The sequence below is a fragment of the Micropterus dolomieu genome, linkage group LG21, assembly GCF_021292245.1.
Source record: "Micropterus dolomieu isolate WLL.071019.BEF.003 ecotype Adirondacks linkage group LG21, ASM2129224v1, whole genome shotgun sequence".
Lineage (NCBI taxonomy): Eukaryota > Metazoa > Chordata > Actinopteri > Centrarchiformes > Centrarchidae > Micropterus > Micropterus dolomieu.
In genome coordinates this window covers 10,406,131-10,424,100 of record NC_060170.1, presented here as the reverse complement: position 1 = coordinate 10,424,100, position 17,970 = coordinate 10,406,131, and the positions used below count along the sequence as shown (strand labels likewise).

At 39.5% G+C, this 17,970-nt stretch overlaps 1 protein-coding gene across 1 annotated transcript in view; it reads right to left on the bottom strand.

Annotated features, from left to right (window-relative positions):
• adamts3 (ADAM metallopeptidase with thrombospondin type 1 motif, 3) overlaps positions 1–17,970 on the bottom strand; it is a 173,126-nt gene that overhangs the window by 71,766 nt on the left and 83,390 nt on the right. The window contains exons 6-7 of the mRNA XM_046035379.1: positions 7,857–7,940; positions 6,800–6,956 (exon numbers count right to left, since the gene is read on the bottom strand). Coding sequence (XP_045891335.1) covers positions 6,800–6,956; positions 7,857–7,940 — 241 coding nt within the window. The remainder of the gene's footprint in view (positions 1–6,799; positions 6,957–7,856; positions 7,941–17,970) is intronic.

Sequence of the window (17,970 nt, the reverse complement as noted above, 5' to 3'; positions counted from 1 at the left end):
AGCGGCTCATGGGAAGACCGCAGAGAAGTGATGGTAATATGTGTTCCCAAGCCGTCACTGAAATAATTCTGCCTTTGACTAGTGGTCAAAGTAGTCCTACAGGAAGTCATGAAGTCTGAAATATCCTTGATGGTATCAAAGAAAACTGAGGCAGGTTGGTGTGGGAATAGTCATCTTTGATTGATATACAATGGCGGCAGCTATTGGTTTATTTCTCTCAATAGATTTCAGCTTGAAACTGATGAAACACAGTAGCTAGAGTATATATATAATTAAACATCCCCTTTTATTCATTCATAAGGCTGCAATATTCTGTAGATGGCCTGACGCAGTGAGCAAGCCAACTGACAACACAATGAAATTGAACAAATTACCAAACTGTGGATGGTGGATGGGAGATGATGGCACTCACCTTCTCCCCTGTGTCTTACACTGTTTGGAAATAAAACTGAGAGGGAGCTTCAAAAGATTTGGTTTTTGCACAGAAATAAAAGAGAGATAGGATACTTTGAGATGTCAATTCTATATTCCTGAAATCAAAGATAAGTTGAAACTCAAACAGTATAATAAAAAAAAGCTTTCTGCCTCTTTCCAGACCTTTGAATTAAAACACATCTCAACTTAAATGTGAGAAATTAAAAACAATGGCAGTCAGATTATTAGGTTAAAGACTGATGACTGAAAATGGTAAAAAAAAATAGTAGTGATTGTCTTTCATTGACAGAGTATTTGTACTGTGACAATACATTCAGCACACCTTGTAATCTTTACGGAAATGCTGACTACTGCAAAAGATGCTTTGTTTATTCATAAGACTATATCTTCAATAATTTCTTTTTTTAATGTATTTAATATCACACAACTTGGGCCTTCATAAAAGATAGCATAAAACTTTGATTTTGATCTCTGTTCATATTCTAGGTAGCTTGGCATCTTTGGTAATTTCATGTGTATGAGAAATGAAGCCCCAAAAGGCATGAAATTTTAAATTAATATCACCATCTTGTACACCCAGATGAGCATTTACATCAAGCAAGGTAAGGATTTCGTTCACGTGAAAAAACTATATAGACATTGTGAATTTTTTTATTGAAATAATTCTTGCTTGCTATTTTTGTTTATTCTACATACTATGAAGAACTGTGAAGCACTAGACAGAAATCGCAGGCGCTGGCATCAAAAAACATGTCCCCTGTGGGGTGAGTGACTGCAGTCAATAAGGCATGGGTTGAATGGTTTTAATCATGTAGGAAAAAGTGCTTTGATGCAGCTTTTAGCCATCACTGATGCTTCGATTGTCCTGTGCACAGTGTGAAATAGATGCATTGCATGCTGAGCATAAAAATACACACACCGACTTTTTTCTTTCTGTGCCAAGCCTGGTGGGGAATGAAAACAACTAATTTATTTTTCTTAACGCAGTCCTTAACATACTTGCCAATGGTGAAGTGGGGGGATGAAAAAGTCAAAAGGTTCTGTCCACTTTGTCCAGGCACTGATTATTAATTACGGATGCAGCTTCAGTCCCTGAAATAGTGTGTTGCTCATGGGATCAAACCAATCAGTATCAGTTTAGGTCATCAACATAAAGAGTAGGGGTGGGTGAAAATGTTCACACATAAAATAACCACATATACATGTCCGTTTTTTGGTCAATCTGATGAGATCATGATGCAAAAATCCTGTCAATTATTGCAATAAAGTTGTCCTTTCTTGCTGATTGCCCTAAACCATTCATATTAAAAGGGATAGCTGCCTTGGCATAAATGTATAAATGGTATCAATGTTACCAACTTACTCCATTGCCAAAGCTTCATAAAGACGTAATTTCTGTCTATAAGGTCAAACCAGAAAGTTCACGACTGAAAACTGCTGCCTCCAGGACTTAAGGTGGCATAATCTGTCCATGTGTGCAAGGGCAAAAAGTTCTCTTGAACAACAGCTCATCTGTGAGAGCCAGTGGCGTTTCCTCAGTCACATGGTGGCCAATTGTCCTATTGATTGGTTGCAGAACAACAAGAAGGCAGATCTCATCTAATATGACCTTGTCCAACAACACCATGGAGGAAAGAGAGAGAGAGAGAGCGGAGAAGAAGGAAGGACTCCCCAACACAAGAAAGTTCTCATCTCATCCCTGAAGTAGTTTGGTTTAGTTTCTGTCTGTGTTTATATGTTAACATCAATTAACTGAAAGTGAGCCGAACTCACTAGGGTTCAGCTCCACCTGCGTCCTTCCTTGGGTGTCAGCAAATGATGTCACCTAGTATATGTTGTGCCCAGTTAGTAGTTGGTATAGACACAGGGCTGGGTATTAATTCAAAATTCAAAATTCAATTCCAAACACATAACCCCAAATGTTTTCTCTAGAACTACCTTTGCTGTGACAGAATCAACACACCAGAAAATAATAGCCCTCTAAATCTGCATGGCTATATAGAAATTGGTTCATGCTTCTTTGCTGCCAGATGGGCAGCAGCCTCTGATGGTCTGTTCATGTGCCTTGGCTCTTATTCCCAAGACAACCTTGTGTCTGAAAGTCTGCTAATAAAAAATGTATGATTCAACTACCAGGTCCAGTTCAGCCAATCCTGGATATAGGTGCTTCAGTCTCTCAAATTTCAGGTAGAGCGTGACACTGTATACCGGGTCACTGGTCTTTTTAGCCTCAGCTGCGTCACACTGAGTGTGTGCACATTGTTTTCGTCCACTTATTAGAAGTTCAGTGGTTCGATCCCCAGCTCCCCCTGTCTGGATGTTGAAGTATCCTTGGGCAAGATACTGAACCCTAGATCGCTCCTGATGGCAGACGCACCTTTGCCCCTGCCATTCAGTGTGTGAGTGGGGCGGACGTGATATAGTCTAAAAGCAATTTGAGTGGAAAGGCGCAATAAAAATACAGACCATTTTCCATTTTATGCCTGAACAAGCTGAAGGTATGTCACCACATGTATTGTACAGCTTATTTTATTTGGTCGAAAACACACTAGAAAGAAAAAAGGTGCATTTTCTTATATTTTCTTGTTTACACTACCCAAATAAAATTGACCTCCGCTTTATTAGCTCACCAACTTGTTTAGCAGACCATGTTCTACACACTTAGCAGCATGGCTTTATGGGTGGTAATGTCGGTCAGTTAGTCAGTCAACCACTTTGGTGATTTCCTGACTTTTCATCTACTGCCACCATGAGCTTGACAGTTTTTTGTGTTTTTTTGCATTAAAATGTCTCCACAACTATTGGATACATTTCTGTAAAACTTGGTACACACATTCATGGTCCCCTGAGGATGAACTGTCATCTAGTATTAATAATCATATTTCATCACTTGACCTAAGGCCATCATCTGGTTCATCTGATTTCATTTTGTCAAATACTTTGGTTTATGACCAAATACCTGCTAAACTAATGACATAACCATCAGCCTCAGCTGGACTTTATGTTTAGTGCTAATTAGCACATGTTAGCATGCTAACACATTAAATTGTGATGTAAAAAAAATGGTATATTATACCTGATAAACATCAACATGCTAGCATAATCATTATGAGGATGTAAGCATGCTGATGTTAGCATTTAGCTCAAGTACAGTCTCACAGAGCATGGCTGTAGGGTATGTAGAGTTTATAACCTACCTCCTGAGTAGGGATGGGGATCGTTAATTTTTATAAATATTAATACCCTTATTGAGACTGCTTAATGATCCGATTCTTTATCGATACCACTATCAATACTTTACTATTATTTGGTGACGGTTATTTGGTAAGACCAGACCCAACAGGCATGAGGTAGGCCTGCACGGCATGAGGAAAATATTTGATGTGCAGTAACATTGTTATATCTTGAGGTGACATATCGCTTGCAATAAATAAACAAATATTGAAGTGTGCATATTAACTGCCTGGTTGTTGTTAAATTAATTATAGGATTAGACTTTAATATTTTAAATACAACTGTTGTTTCTAGAGCAGCAACATTAATGTTTACAATAGCAGATAAACTATCTGCTATCACAATACTGAGTGACTACTCAGTCTGTATCAGTCTCTCCTCCTCCTCTCTGCTGTTATTCACTGCCTGCCAGTAATGTTACCTGGACGAAGGAGGAGCGGCTGGTTTGTCTCAGCCAGCAGCTGAGTTTTTAACAATGTGCCAAATTTTAAGACTACAGAACAGTCTATGAAAGACAGCGTTCAATTTATCTTGTTTGTAACATTTGGCTAACGCCAAGCTAACGTTAGTTGTGCTTGTATAAAACACAGAGGATGACAGATTGAGGACAGAGATGATTAAATTAACCCTTTCTAGATGTTTACCTTACATACAGGTGTACTGATAAAGTATTGTCTTTTTACTCATGAAGGTTCTATTGTACGTACTTACAGTAATGAGCGTAACTGCCGTCAACTCGAGTAATTTGGAGCTGACTTAACTTCACCGTCTCCACTGCGACGGCGCCGCCTCTCTCTCTGCTGACCTGTGCGTGTGCGTGTGTGTGTGTGTGTGTGTGTGTGTGTGTGTGTGTGTGTGTGTGTGTGTGTGTGTGTGTGTGTGTAGGAGCAGACAGAGTACATTACAGTGTTTCGGTGTCATCAATAAAAAAACCTTAGTTTTCTTATTCATCGCATTCCAAGTTAAACCATATTTGACGCTCGAGCCATAACCTTACATTATAGGACCTGCTAGTCTCAATAGCAGTATCGATAAGCTTGTATATCACATCATATTATAACACAGTCAGTTTATGTTATGTTTTCTGATATGCTTTTTTTATGCTTTCATTATTTATAAATAAAGCACAAAATGATTGTTTGCCAGTTGGCTTCCTAAAAACACTGTTGGTGAAACACCCATCAGGATTACCACACCACTACACAATAGAAGGTCAAACGCAACAACGTCGTGATTCGGTAAGTGTAACTGGAGTATCAGAGAAACTCAGGAGGATTTTCAACAAAAAACACATCCCTGTATTTTTTTAAACCCAAGATCACACTAAGACAGACGCTGGTACACCTCAAAGACCGCACACCCAAACACAAGAAAAGCAATCTAGTGTATGTGGTCCAGTGCAGTGAGGAATGCACAGACCTGTATATTGAGGAGACTAAACAACCACTACACAAACGCATGGCTCAACACAGAAGGGCCAACTCCTCAGATAAAGACGCAGTTTACCTACATCTGAAGAATACATGACACTCGTTTGAGAACCACCAGGTGCACATTTTAGATATGATGGACGGTTTGAAAGAGGTGAGGAAGCTATTTACACCCGGGTTGTGAAGCCGTCACTTAACAAAGGAGGGGGTCTACGCCACCACTTATCCCCCACTTACAATGCTGTCCTTTCATCACTTCCCAGGAAACTTAACAAACGTTCACTTTTGGTCTCAGGTGAAGATGGTCGTTAAGACTTGGCCTCAGGTGGCTCAAACGACCATAACGACTGTCGTTACAACAGCCAGGAGCACTAACAAACCAGCGGTATCGATGATCTTGGCAAACAATCCCACTGTGGTTAAATAGCTTAGTTTCCCTACCAGTCAAAAAGAACTGAAGATGTCGCATGGATGAGGGACGAAACATCTTCTTGTATCTTCAACCAAGTCCAGTGGCCCTTGATTTTAACCTTCTTTGGATACACAATAGTAACAAGCAAACAGTAGACTCCATTATAGTACAATTGCAACGCTTTACCTCTGCAAACTAGCAACTTGTGTTTCTCGAGTCAAACAAATTGGATTCCAATCCATATAGCTTACAGCTAATCACAACAGTCTCATTTCCACTGCAATAATTTACCTCCTCTGGTGCTCTTTTTTTTTTTTAACCTTATCTTCTGCCCATGATATGTGGGTTTTTTTCATGTAAATGCTTCAGATTATGTTGTCATTCTGAACAAAGAGCACTGCAGACCAGAGAAACAGAGATTATATATTGCTAAGGTTATTGACAGAGCTTTTTTCCTGGCTAAACAAAGCAGTAGTAATGCTCCAAGTGTTCAATAAACAAATAAACAAACCCTGTTTGAAATGCACCCCAATAAGTCTGACAAAATGCCACTGCATCAGTGAGGTCTGCAAACGCTTCCATCTTGTCAGGTAATGTAAATCATGTCTGGTACATGCCTGTATACTACACTTTAAGTTCCCAGCCCTTCTATCTCAAAAAAGGAAGGGATTAGAGGATTAACCAAAGCCAAAGCACACAAAGTTCACTTCCAAGTTAAAAATAAATGCAGCTGTAGTTCAAAAGGGCCAAATTAAAGAGGCATAAAGAGGAATGGGCCTGGACAGTTAGTTGCACTTATTGTTTCAGTTTGGCTGATGTGGAGGAAATAAGAAGTAGGGCTAGCAGTCAATATCTGGCAGACAGTGTAAATTGCTTTTAGCCTCCAGTCTTTCTAGGTCTGCATTCATTGGTTGTGCTATGGGCTTTTTTGATTGTTCAGTGCTTTTTCAAGGCTTGTTGTTGTTTATAGTCAGACAAAAGCCCTGTGCCTTTACCCTGAGCAGCTGAGGCACAAAAAATTATTGTAGTTGCGTTTAAAATGCTATCACAGAATTCAAAAAAGAAAGGTAACAGGGCATTTGCATAATATTTCATCTTTTAAAATCAAGACAAGATGTCTGAAATCGTTCAATCATCCAACCTTATTAAAAAGTTGGAAGTTTTGCAAGACAGGATGCTTTTACTGCTGTGTGTTATGATGGATAATTTCTTGTAAGTGTATTCAGATCAACCACAGAGGGCAGGTTAAAATGCTGAAGGCAACCACACATCCCCTCTGGGGACTTACCCTGCATTCCCGTGGGGCCAAAACCTTGGCGAGTGAGGAAAATTGCGTGGTCGTGGTGTTCTGCGTGATCAGGGTCGCCTTTCTGTTGTACAAACGCCCAGCGGCACACATTCTCCAGGCTCCGTGATGGGTTGCCTCTTTCAATGAGGCTGATGGACTGACAGAGAGAGAAAGAAAGAAAGAGAGAGAGAAATGCATACCACTGAAAATTCACTGTTTAAATGAACACATTAGTATTCTATCAGGAGCCCAAAATCCTTATGTGTATGAGCAGTATTCACTATATTCACAGATTAAACATGGAACTTCTGGTGTGATAATACAGTAAGTGGATAATATACTGAATTTCCTCTATATAATAAAAAAAAAAGGCCAGGCGAACATTTAATCAATATGGGGCCCTATTTAGCAGTCCTGCTCCATTATTAATGGCTGCGGATGTGTCACTAGCATGCTCCGTGAGGTTGAAAAAGCCACTTCTCTCTCCCAACATATATTTCTAGTTGAAATAAAAGGATGAGAACAAAAAGCATCAATGCTAACAAAATGTTTGAACGAAATGCTATGTGTGTGTCACTGGTATTATTGTGATTTTGCTCATGAAGGACAGCAGATTGTGCTGTCCCACTGTGGCAACACCTCCAACACGTTATCCATAAATATTTAATTTATGCCATTGTTTTGCCAGAACTTCTGGAACATGTTGGCTCACATTTAGGGTAATTTTTGAGCTGTTAAGAGTCCAGCGGTTATCTGATGGCAAAATACATGAAATGACAGCAACTGCTGAGGAAGTTCACAATGAAAATAATCAGCTGCAGCCCTGTTATGAAGAATTATTGGCACTGAAACTTCTTTTTCTTTGTGATATGATCAAACTTGTGGGGAGAGGTGTGAAAGAACATTTTTTTCTGTTTCTTAGCTACAGTAGTCTTCTCCCACACACCCATTATATTGCACTTGTGGGGGGAAATGCTCTCCTGACTGAGTTTCTATCATTTTCTGTAATTTTGTACATTTCGAAAACAAGGCAAATCAACAGAAATGGACTGCTCACCTTGGCATACCCCAGCATGATCATCCTCACCAGGACCACGTTGATGTGGACTCCCAGTGACTCGTCGTGGTAAATCTCGTTCACCTGACAAGCAGGGAATAGACGCTATCAATTTTAATTGCTCACAAAAATAGCATTTATTTTAAGGCATCTGTGTCACTGGCACGTTACACCCCCTATCTTGTTAATTCTGGGCTTCTACTTTCCATCACCAGAGTAAGAGAGCGAAAGAAACAAAGTATTCTTTACAAATCCCCTCATGAATGACTGTAATCACAGCCCTTGCAACCACCAGTTTGTGTCTTAATGGGAGAGCCAGTGAGTGATACAGCGAGGGGGAGCGTCCTATTATCATGTTTTGTTCTTCACAAAACATGGTTGCCATACTAGGAAAATTAAAAAAAGCAAGACAGAAGAATGTTTAGTATTCAGGCCGTTATATCTCTCTGCAGCCTCAGAAGTAATGTAAAGGGAAGTGGGTGAGAGACAGATGGATCTCCTAGAGGTAGTAAGACTAAATATTGTTTTCCTTGACCTACCTGAGGGAAAAGGTAAAGTGCTGTTTTTTTTTCAAGAACCCAAGCTCCCACTGTGGAGACTATTTTTAACACCTATTACACTGTTTTATACCTCATTTTCTCAACACTATTATCTTTCACAGACCTGTTGTGTGTTTTTTAAATGAGCCACAGGGACCAAATTTCCTCTTCAGGGATGAGATTTGCTCACTGTATCAGCGGGTATCTGGGACATATTACATAACCTGATGGATTTGTGGTTTAAATTACTCACCATTCATTCATTTACCTTATCGAGTGCCTTATCTTTCTCTTTTAGGATATCTTGCAGAAACTTAACCTTGGTTTTAAATTAATATCCAAATGTAGAGAAATTAATAGAGAACAGCAATAATAGAAATTATATTGCATTACATTGTGTAATATTATAAATAATCTTACTAGCAATAAGGATTCTGCTTAGGCCGTCACGTACATCTGCAATTTCATTTGACATTAGTTAGTTAGTCAAGTTGATGACTGAGGTAATGATGCATTGCATGAATGAAAAAGCTGAAGCAAACGCAAGTTCAGTACTCTGCCTTGAATCCCGCAAAGCTCCATTAAGTTAAGTTACTTGTTAGCTTGTGTACTTTATTATTTCATAAGCCCCCCTCCCTTAGTTACTGTTGCTAAGTCCAACAAACTGTCGGCACTGCCACTGTCTAATACGGCACTCCCTGGAGAAATGTTGTCAAATTTGTTGGAAAAAGCGATCTCAGAAAGAAGCAGACAGTTTTGCAGTTGCAATATACATTTGAAGGTTGTATTCAGGCTGTCACACCGACAGACGAGAAAAAAATTAAAGATAGAAGCTAAAGCCTAACGATCACACAGTACAAGTGAACCACCGCATCCCCCAACGATTGAGACAAAAGACAACGATATGAACGACAACAACACTGTTCCTGTAAAGCTGGGTCGGCCTCTATTTATTATTACAATCATTAAAAAGCAGAACAGTAGGGCTTTATTACGTTTCATTCAGTAGGAAGTTAGCTAACTGACATTACTTTAAGAACAATCCACAGCCAACATTTGTCTGGATTTATTTCAGGTTTTGGAAAGAGAATAAATTGTACTTCTCCTTTCAACCTCTCTGGGTAGCAACTGTAACTATTACAAGTGCCCCAGGAACAGCGTTTGACCATATCTTAGAAAAATACAGCAAAAAAAGCTAGAAAACGACTCCTTTTGCAGAGTCAATGGAGCACAGCCATGAAAGTGTCGGACCTCAGTTAGAGCGAGTATTCGGTGCGTGGCTTAGCGAAGGGTCAATTGCCTCCCAGCTGCAACACCATATTTAATGTACATGCTTAAGAGTGATATTGATCTTCTCATCTAACTAATCCCATCTAAGAAAGCAAATATGGTTATTTCCCAAATTGTAAACTGTTTACTTTAATTAAGCATCAGATGACCAGCACTACACCCTTTTGATGTATTGACAGACACAAGAAAATTACTAAAAACAACATTTTATCTTCCTGCAAAGCAAGGGAGTTTTGATTAAGAGAGATTTGATGACAATTGGAAACAAAAACAACATGCAATGGATTGACAGCTTCTCAGTGTGATTTACGTGGCCGCCTATCACCCTGTCTTTAGCACTGTTGTTTTGCCACTAACTGAGTGATAGAGTACAGTAAGTACCAATCGAATCAGTGAACAAATCAACATCTTGTCCAGCTCTCTGACACTCAATATGAGAAGACCTCATTAGAAACCTGGAGCATTTGGGCTGAAGTGACAAGCAGAGTCACAGTGGGTCTCATTTTCTATGGGCCAGTGATTTCTCACTGAGATCATCTGCCTCATTGCACAATATGTCAGTATTCTCCACAGAGGGTAGAGGAGGTGAAAAAAAAAATCCAGCAGCAAATAATCACACACTAAATTGCCCTCAGAGCATCGTTTTCACCTTATCGACTTTTGGTGTGCCATGGCGCCAGAGGAGCCGGGCAACAAACTGCAGTATTACTTGAGGTCCAGCAGATTCCATTGCTCACTGCTTTGGACTATATGAAGCAAAAATCTGGCTGAACATGGACTGCCCCGCAGATGAATGCTTTATTTTGAAAAAAGACAGATAAACCCTGCTGATTCTGAACTCGCATCTCAGAGCGAGCTAAAATGACACCATATGTTACCTTTCTTTCAGACACTGTTCTGTTCGCTTTCAAACGTTGGTCATAACTACATACTAGACATCACACCAACTTCTCGACAACTTCGTCCACAGTCCTCCATTTACAGTCCTGGAGTAGGACTCCAGAATCACATTTTATCTGCAATTCCTCACATCCACTGGTCCATAACTAAAATTGACCACCATACATCTCTTCAGAATGAGGCGGGGGAATGATGGGGTCACAGATCAATACCATCAACTTTACTGCCTCCTCAGCTGACGAGTCCATCTCAAAACTTACTTTCTTATATATATATATATATATATATATATATCTGTTTAATCTGTTCAAGAACAACAGTACTTTTCTGTTTTGTTGTCTTCATGTTGTCTTCATCTAAATTGATGCATTACCTTTCTGGTTAATCTGAGCTGATTAATGTATTAATGAGGCATTAATGCAACAGTGCGTACAGATCAGGCTTTCTCTTACACAGTGCCATGACATCTGTGGTTTATCATATTGCAATTACATTTTTCAATTACAATTCAGCATTTCATCACAGACAAGCTGGCAGCATCGACGTTTGTCTCCTGCTGTCTTTTCTGCCGGTGAGATGCACAGGAGCACTGCAGTGAGTCACACTATATGAAGGCTGTCAGTATTCAATAGGGCTGAACAATTAATCGTTTTCAAATTGAAATTGCGATTTGAAAAAAAGCGATTAGCTAATCGTGAAGACAGCGATTAAAATGTAGGTTAATTATACAGCGCATCTGATCCGTTTTAAAAAGTCATGCAGTAACAAATTCATTCCGTCATCCTTGTGATGTGTGACAGATCTGCTCACCAATCAGAGCAGGCACATGGCGTGTACATTTAACAACAACAAACGAAACTAGAGACAGACACAGGCAGTGGCTGTGCCGCTGTTTTGCATTAACTCACACTGAAGTGTTTCAGCAGCGGAGCGTTTAGCTCTCTGTGAGCCCGTTCCGCTTCGCTCTGTGTTTTGCTTATTTGTTCAGTTGTGCTTGATTTGTGTGCTTCTACCATGGTTAAGTAGCTATGTAGTTAAATTGTTTCTTTTTTTGGTCTGTTTTAACTGTGTTTATTGTTGATGTACGATTGGGAGTCTGTAATGGGTGTTTTATATTGAAATTTGACCAGATTCTCTATGCCGTTCTGTATCTGACTTCTTGCCTGGTTTATCTGCTCTGTGCCGCTTGACGAGGCTTCGGTCAAAAAACCTGTCACTAACAATACAATTCTGCCAACGGTTTTGTTGTAGTCTTCCTCTATAGAATGTAAAGTATTATGGTAATAGCCTATAATACTGTATATGTGATGTGGCCAAAAGTATATGGATAGGGGAGAGCGAAGTGTAGCTACCCTTTGTTTCCCGACAACCATAGACAAAATTGGTTATATGAATACATATTTTTGAAGAGTTAATCATTTTACTCACCCTGTGATTGAGAGAGGCCCATGGAATAAATGGTAATAAATTTTTGTTCAAGGAGATTTTTGTGTCTGAACAATTACAGACAGGTTTGAAAAACTCTTATGCATGGAAGTTACAATATGAAGCTATAATGTTAGCATGCCGTTACTTTTAAACTGCTGGATGACAAAGCTTTGTTAAAATGGCAGGGATGGGGTAATTTGAGACAAAATACCAGAGGGAAGTTGGGCCAGCTATCTTACTGTTATTTTACATTGCATTTTTATGCATCACCAAAATGTGACATTATGCATTTTCTGACCAGAAACCATCATGTCATGCTTCTATAAATGAAAGACAGACAGGCTTCGACTCCTGTTGTGGATTTGGACAGAGTAGGGGGAGAGTACAAAATGGGAAGTCCATACATCAGTTGGCACGTGAGATGACGATAAACGGGATGGCTTTAAAGCAATACATCGATATGAAACAACTAGGAGACAAAGCTGCAATGTTTCACTACTAAATGCAACTGAATGTTGGGACCTGGCATTTGAGTTTGCATGATAAAATGCCATTGATGTCACTGACCCCCATGTGGCTCAACCTATCCACTCCCTTGGCTCAACTTACCCCTCATATGGAGCAAGTTGAGCCAAGAGTCCACTTTTTTTGGAAAGCCATATTTTGAAAACAGTTTATTTTAGATCTAAATTGATTATTCCCAGGGATGCACAACATCCTAAAATTTTATATTATTTAAGTTGGAAACATTATTGTCATGTCCTCACTTTAAAGACACCAAGTAAAAACTGGCTCAACTCACCCCGCTCTCCCCTACTGCTTACTACTCCACATGCTTTTATGTAGTTTTGGCCTGGGGCAGTTTTTTATGGTTGGGGCAGATTGTCCTTATCTCTACTTAGAGAAAATCTTAAATGTATAGCATAAATATTGGGGCTTGATCCTGTTTCAACAGGACAATGAACAAAGCCACATACATAAAGATATAGTTTCCCCAGTCTGGTGTTGAGGAACTCCACAGAGGCCTGACCTCCACCCCATCAAACACCTTTGGGATGAACTGAACACTGACTGCGGGCCAGAGCTGACCACCCAACGTCAGTGTTAGACCTCACCAGACCTCACTAATGCCCTTGTAATTGAACGGGAGCAAATCCCTGCAGCCATGTTCAGAAATCTGGTCAAAAGCCTGAAACTAAAAGAGTGGAGCTGATTATAGCAGCACTTTAAAACCCATAGTTTTGGAATGAGACTTTTGGGTGTAATATGAAGGTGTCCATTTAATTGTGTCCACATACTTTTGGGTATGTATGGGAAAGAACATATAGCATAAGCTTTTCTAGCAGCGACCACAACCTCAGCGTTTTGTTTACCTGCTGTGAAACATATTAGGCCCTATTTTTAGAAGGAAAGCTAATACAGGTAGTGTGCAATATATTCTCACTTGTGACGCTTGTTATGTTTAGTTAATGGTGACACTGTGTCAAAGACAAGGTGTTGACTGAACTCCATAGTAATACTTGAACCTGTAATGAGACATGGTGTACTGGACTCCATTATAGTGAAAAGATATTTGAAAAACACATTAATGCAGTACAATCCAAAATGCAGCCTTAAAAAATGACCACGCAGAATTAAAACCTTTCTAAAACATAGCAGTTGTATTGGATTGAATTCACTTGCAAAAGTATGTTTCAGCCTGCCATGTCTTTCTGCTTCTCCCCCGCTCTCCTCTTCCCTTCTATCCATTCTCCTCTCACTCCCTCTATTCTTCCCTTTTATCCTTCTATCTTCCCTTCTCTCCTCTTCTTCTCTTTTTCCTGTTGTTCTAATGCATCTCCTCTTCTTTCCACTCGCCTCGTCTCCTTTTGTCTCCTAGACCCTCCTCTCCTCTTTATCATCCTCTCCTCTTCCCTTCTGTCCTTCTATTGTCATTCCCAAATGTTGTTGCAGTACCAAAATGTCACCAACAGAGGTCCATAAAAGTCATGCATTACTTCACATCCCATTAAGAGGACTCATTAGTGAAACTTAGTAACGTGGAACTTCCAGTTTCTCTTGATGTCATGGGTGGTTTTTACTATTTTATAAATTTATTTATTTACATTTTGTATCTTTTTCTTCTGATTCTGATTGCATAACTACAGACTCAGATGTACACATTTTGTATCTTTTTCTTCTGATTCTGATTGCATAACTACAGATTGTCATCTTGACAAAAAGTTTTAAACTCTTCCCTGCCTCGATTATCTTAGATGTTAGAGGTGTCATTCCTGTAGATACATAGCACATTGCGCAGGACATAGCTATTCACTGGAGAGTGAGTCAATAATAAATGTAAACATAATAAGCTCCCGTCCGACATTTTCATGAGAAATGTGAACCAAATATGAAGCCGTCATTGATCTTTAACAGCCTGAGAGAGAAAAAATTACCAGCAATAAAATTACCAGCAATAAAATTACCAGCAATAAAATTCCCATGCGTGTCTTTTTATGTGTACACCACAGACTGAAACAGATCCACCAGCAGCAGGAACAATCTTAATTCCAGTGAGAAAAGATCCGAAAATATAAATGGCATGAAACATCTGAGGCACAAATACCCTTCACTGTAACACCCGGACAGGTCAAAATAGTAAAAGGACAAAAATATGCAAAAATGAAGCCATAAAATTTAAAACAAATAAACGTATAAAATCAAAATTATACAGACATATTCTCAAAAGTTTGATTTGACTGAATGAAGCATGCATTTAGCTGTTGCAGAGTACAACTGAATGCAAAAAGCAGCAATGCATGTTATGAGAGAGGGATACAGACAGACATACAGATGGACACCAATCAAAGTAAAGAGAAAAAATTGCCCGAATCTCTCAATGATGAGCATGAAAGCCTGTCATTAACGATGAAGCATGTGACAATAAAATATTTCTTCTTATCTAATTTACTGTGGTAGATTAGGAACCAAATGTTAAGCTGGGGCAGTACTAAACAGATTAATACAGTGAGTATAGGTGTTTCTAAAAATGATGTTGATCACATTGTTGACAGTAGTGTCACTGGTGAAAAAGGACGGTGAGAATAGATAAGCAGGAGAAATCAAACCGAGTGGAAAAGAATAAAAGGAAAAAGAGCAGATGAGAGGAGAAGAGGTTTTAAAAGTGGAAAAATAAAACAACAACAGAAGAGGAGGTGAGGAAAAGGGACAAAAGGGACAAGGACAGGATGAAAAGGAGGACCGGAGGGGACAGGAGAGGAAAAGAGATGAGACGAGAGAAAGGAAGAGGAGATGCATGAGAGCAAAAGGAAAAAGAGAAGAGGAAGAGGAGAATAGGAGAGAAGGGAGGATAGAAGTGGAAGAAGTAAAAAGGAGAGGTGAGAAGAGGAGAGGAAAGGATACAAGATTAGATGAGATCAGATGATGAAAGAAGGGAGACTAGAAGGGTAGAAGGGAAGAGGAAGGGAAGGGAGAGGAGAGCAGAGGAGAATGGATAAAAAGACAGAAGCGCAGAGGAGAGAGGGGGAGTAGGCAGACAGACATGGCAGGCTGTAACTGGACACTGCTGTCAATCACAGTAATCTATTGTTCAGAGGCCAGAGCTCAAGCTGCCTCGAAGCGAGCCAGGACCTCAACTGGAAAACACCATAAATAATCCCATAATATCATCACTGCGAGAGAGAGAGATGCCTTGGTAGATTCAACACATGGCATCACATTTTTCTTGCGAAAGAACAAAGAAAAAAGTGGAGAGTGAACCAATGGTCGATTAGCCGGAGCCTCAGGTAAGTATCTTTTATCAGATAGTGATAGTAGACAGATGACAGGAAACAAGGGGAGAGAAGGATGGGAAATAACAAGTAACAAATGACAGAACCAGGAACATTGTAGATCATGGTTGTGCCTCACAATTCAGTCAAAATTATGGGATAATAAATAAAGATTAAGGGATACCAAGTCAAATTTTTGACAAGCCACAATTATGGGATACTAAGTCACTTAATATATACTTAATAACTTAAAATTAAGGGAAAGTATGACATGGTAAGTAAAACATATGAAATAAGTCAAAATGATTTGATTTTAATTCTGACAGTTTAATTTCTCACAAAATTGAACAATCTCGTAATCTTGACTTTTTTCATTGGTATATATTTATGTTTACCATTCCTGACATTTCATTTACTGTTTTCTTTTCCTGACAGAAATGAGCTTCCATAATAAATTATAAATCACATTTTTGATATTTGATTATCATACCAAATATGATATCTGTTTGTTTTGACAGGTCAACTCAGTTCTTGTGTGTCTGATTGGCTGCCACTGACAAACAAATAAAAATCCTGCGAGTCAGCCCAGCTTGCAGTGTTTGAACCAGAAAGCCTCCATCCACTCGGCAGATGTACCTCATCTGAATAGTGGAGGAACTCAATCAGCGTTCATCATTGTGACAGTTTTTCAATTGAGGTAATTCAGCTACACAATACAAGCAAATGGTAAAGGACTGTGGAGAAAAAGTGTAAACACAATAATAGCATTCACTGCTTCTGAACATATGTATTTGTATGGATTTGCAGTGCTGGCTGAAAACAGATTTTTAAATATTTCCGGAACAATGCCTTCACAGCAAACACACGACAAGTCATAAAGAATACGGTCCCTTCGGCAGTCAACAGCTGGCAGGCGTAAGTTGTGACACGCTCGATATCACCCTGACAAAACCAATGACAGCCCAATCCTGTTGATGGCTGGCTCATAGGTCTCCTGCCAATACACAGAAGCGTCCTCCAATCCAGAATCATAACCTTCGTGTCAAAAATCAGCTTCATTTCTTTGATTTTGTCGGCTATAGCTGCTTTCATATTTCAAGCCTTTGCCCCCGCAACATGTCATCAACGGTTTAAAAAACATTTTGATTCTGATCATATCAATATTTATATATGTATATATATAAATGTGGCACACAATCATCTTCAACCCGTCCCCAGTCCCTGTGGGAAGAATTGGTCATCAGCAGACTTGTCTGGTGGGAACAGCAGCACAATCTTCCATAGTGAAGCCATTCTCCACAGAGAGCAGCAAGTGTTCTGCCTGCTTCCCCGTCTGTATTAAAAATGTCTCATTAAAGGAATGTCTCACAGTGCAGCCAGCAAATTGTCGCACATATGGCCAATTTCTTCCACCACTAGTGAGGCTTTTATATGGCATCTGTGATGAGTAAACACTACAATTCTCATCTGTCTCCTGAGGCAAATCACTGCCTGAATAGACTGTCAAATGCCAGTGAAGAGCTTTTTGATTCAATGACTCCGAAGAGGTGCAACTACACCCAAAAACAGATCTACATAGAAGGTATGGCAATACCTGTTTGGGATTTGATGGCACGCTCCTTTGTGTTGAGGCAATTATTTCTAGAGAGGCCAGTTGGTATCCTGGTGCAAATGACAGCATACATTCAAGGATATATTAGACTTCCAAACAGCTGTGTGTTTGTCTATGACCATCCTATATCTATCAATATAACATGGAGCCACAGCAGAGGGCTCAGGAAAGAAACTGTTTAACTATTTAAGCTTACATCTTGTATATTCAAATCATGACCAGTCACAAACAGTATGTGGATGATATAGCAGATTAGAGGGTCGCGTAACCTCCACTGTGTTGTTTCTGGCATTGGGAAACAGAACCAAGTGCTTATTAATACAGACTCCACTTTCAAAAAACATTTGAGAGAACTGAAAAAACTGAAGTTTAAGCCTGGCTGACTGCAGGACCAAAAGGAAGTATAAGTTTTACACATAAAGGGCCCGATTTACTAACATCCCGAATAAGGAGTACTAAATTGCGTGTGCATTTTAAAATATTGCACGTGCAATTTTAGTACCTGTTATGGGTGATTTACTAAGAATTATTGCGTAGATGACAACAGGAGCAAACACAATGGAGGTGGGCGTGTT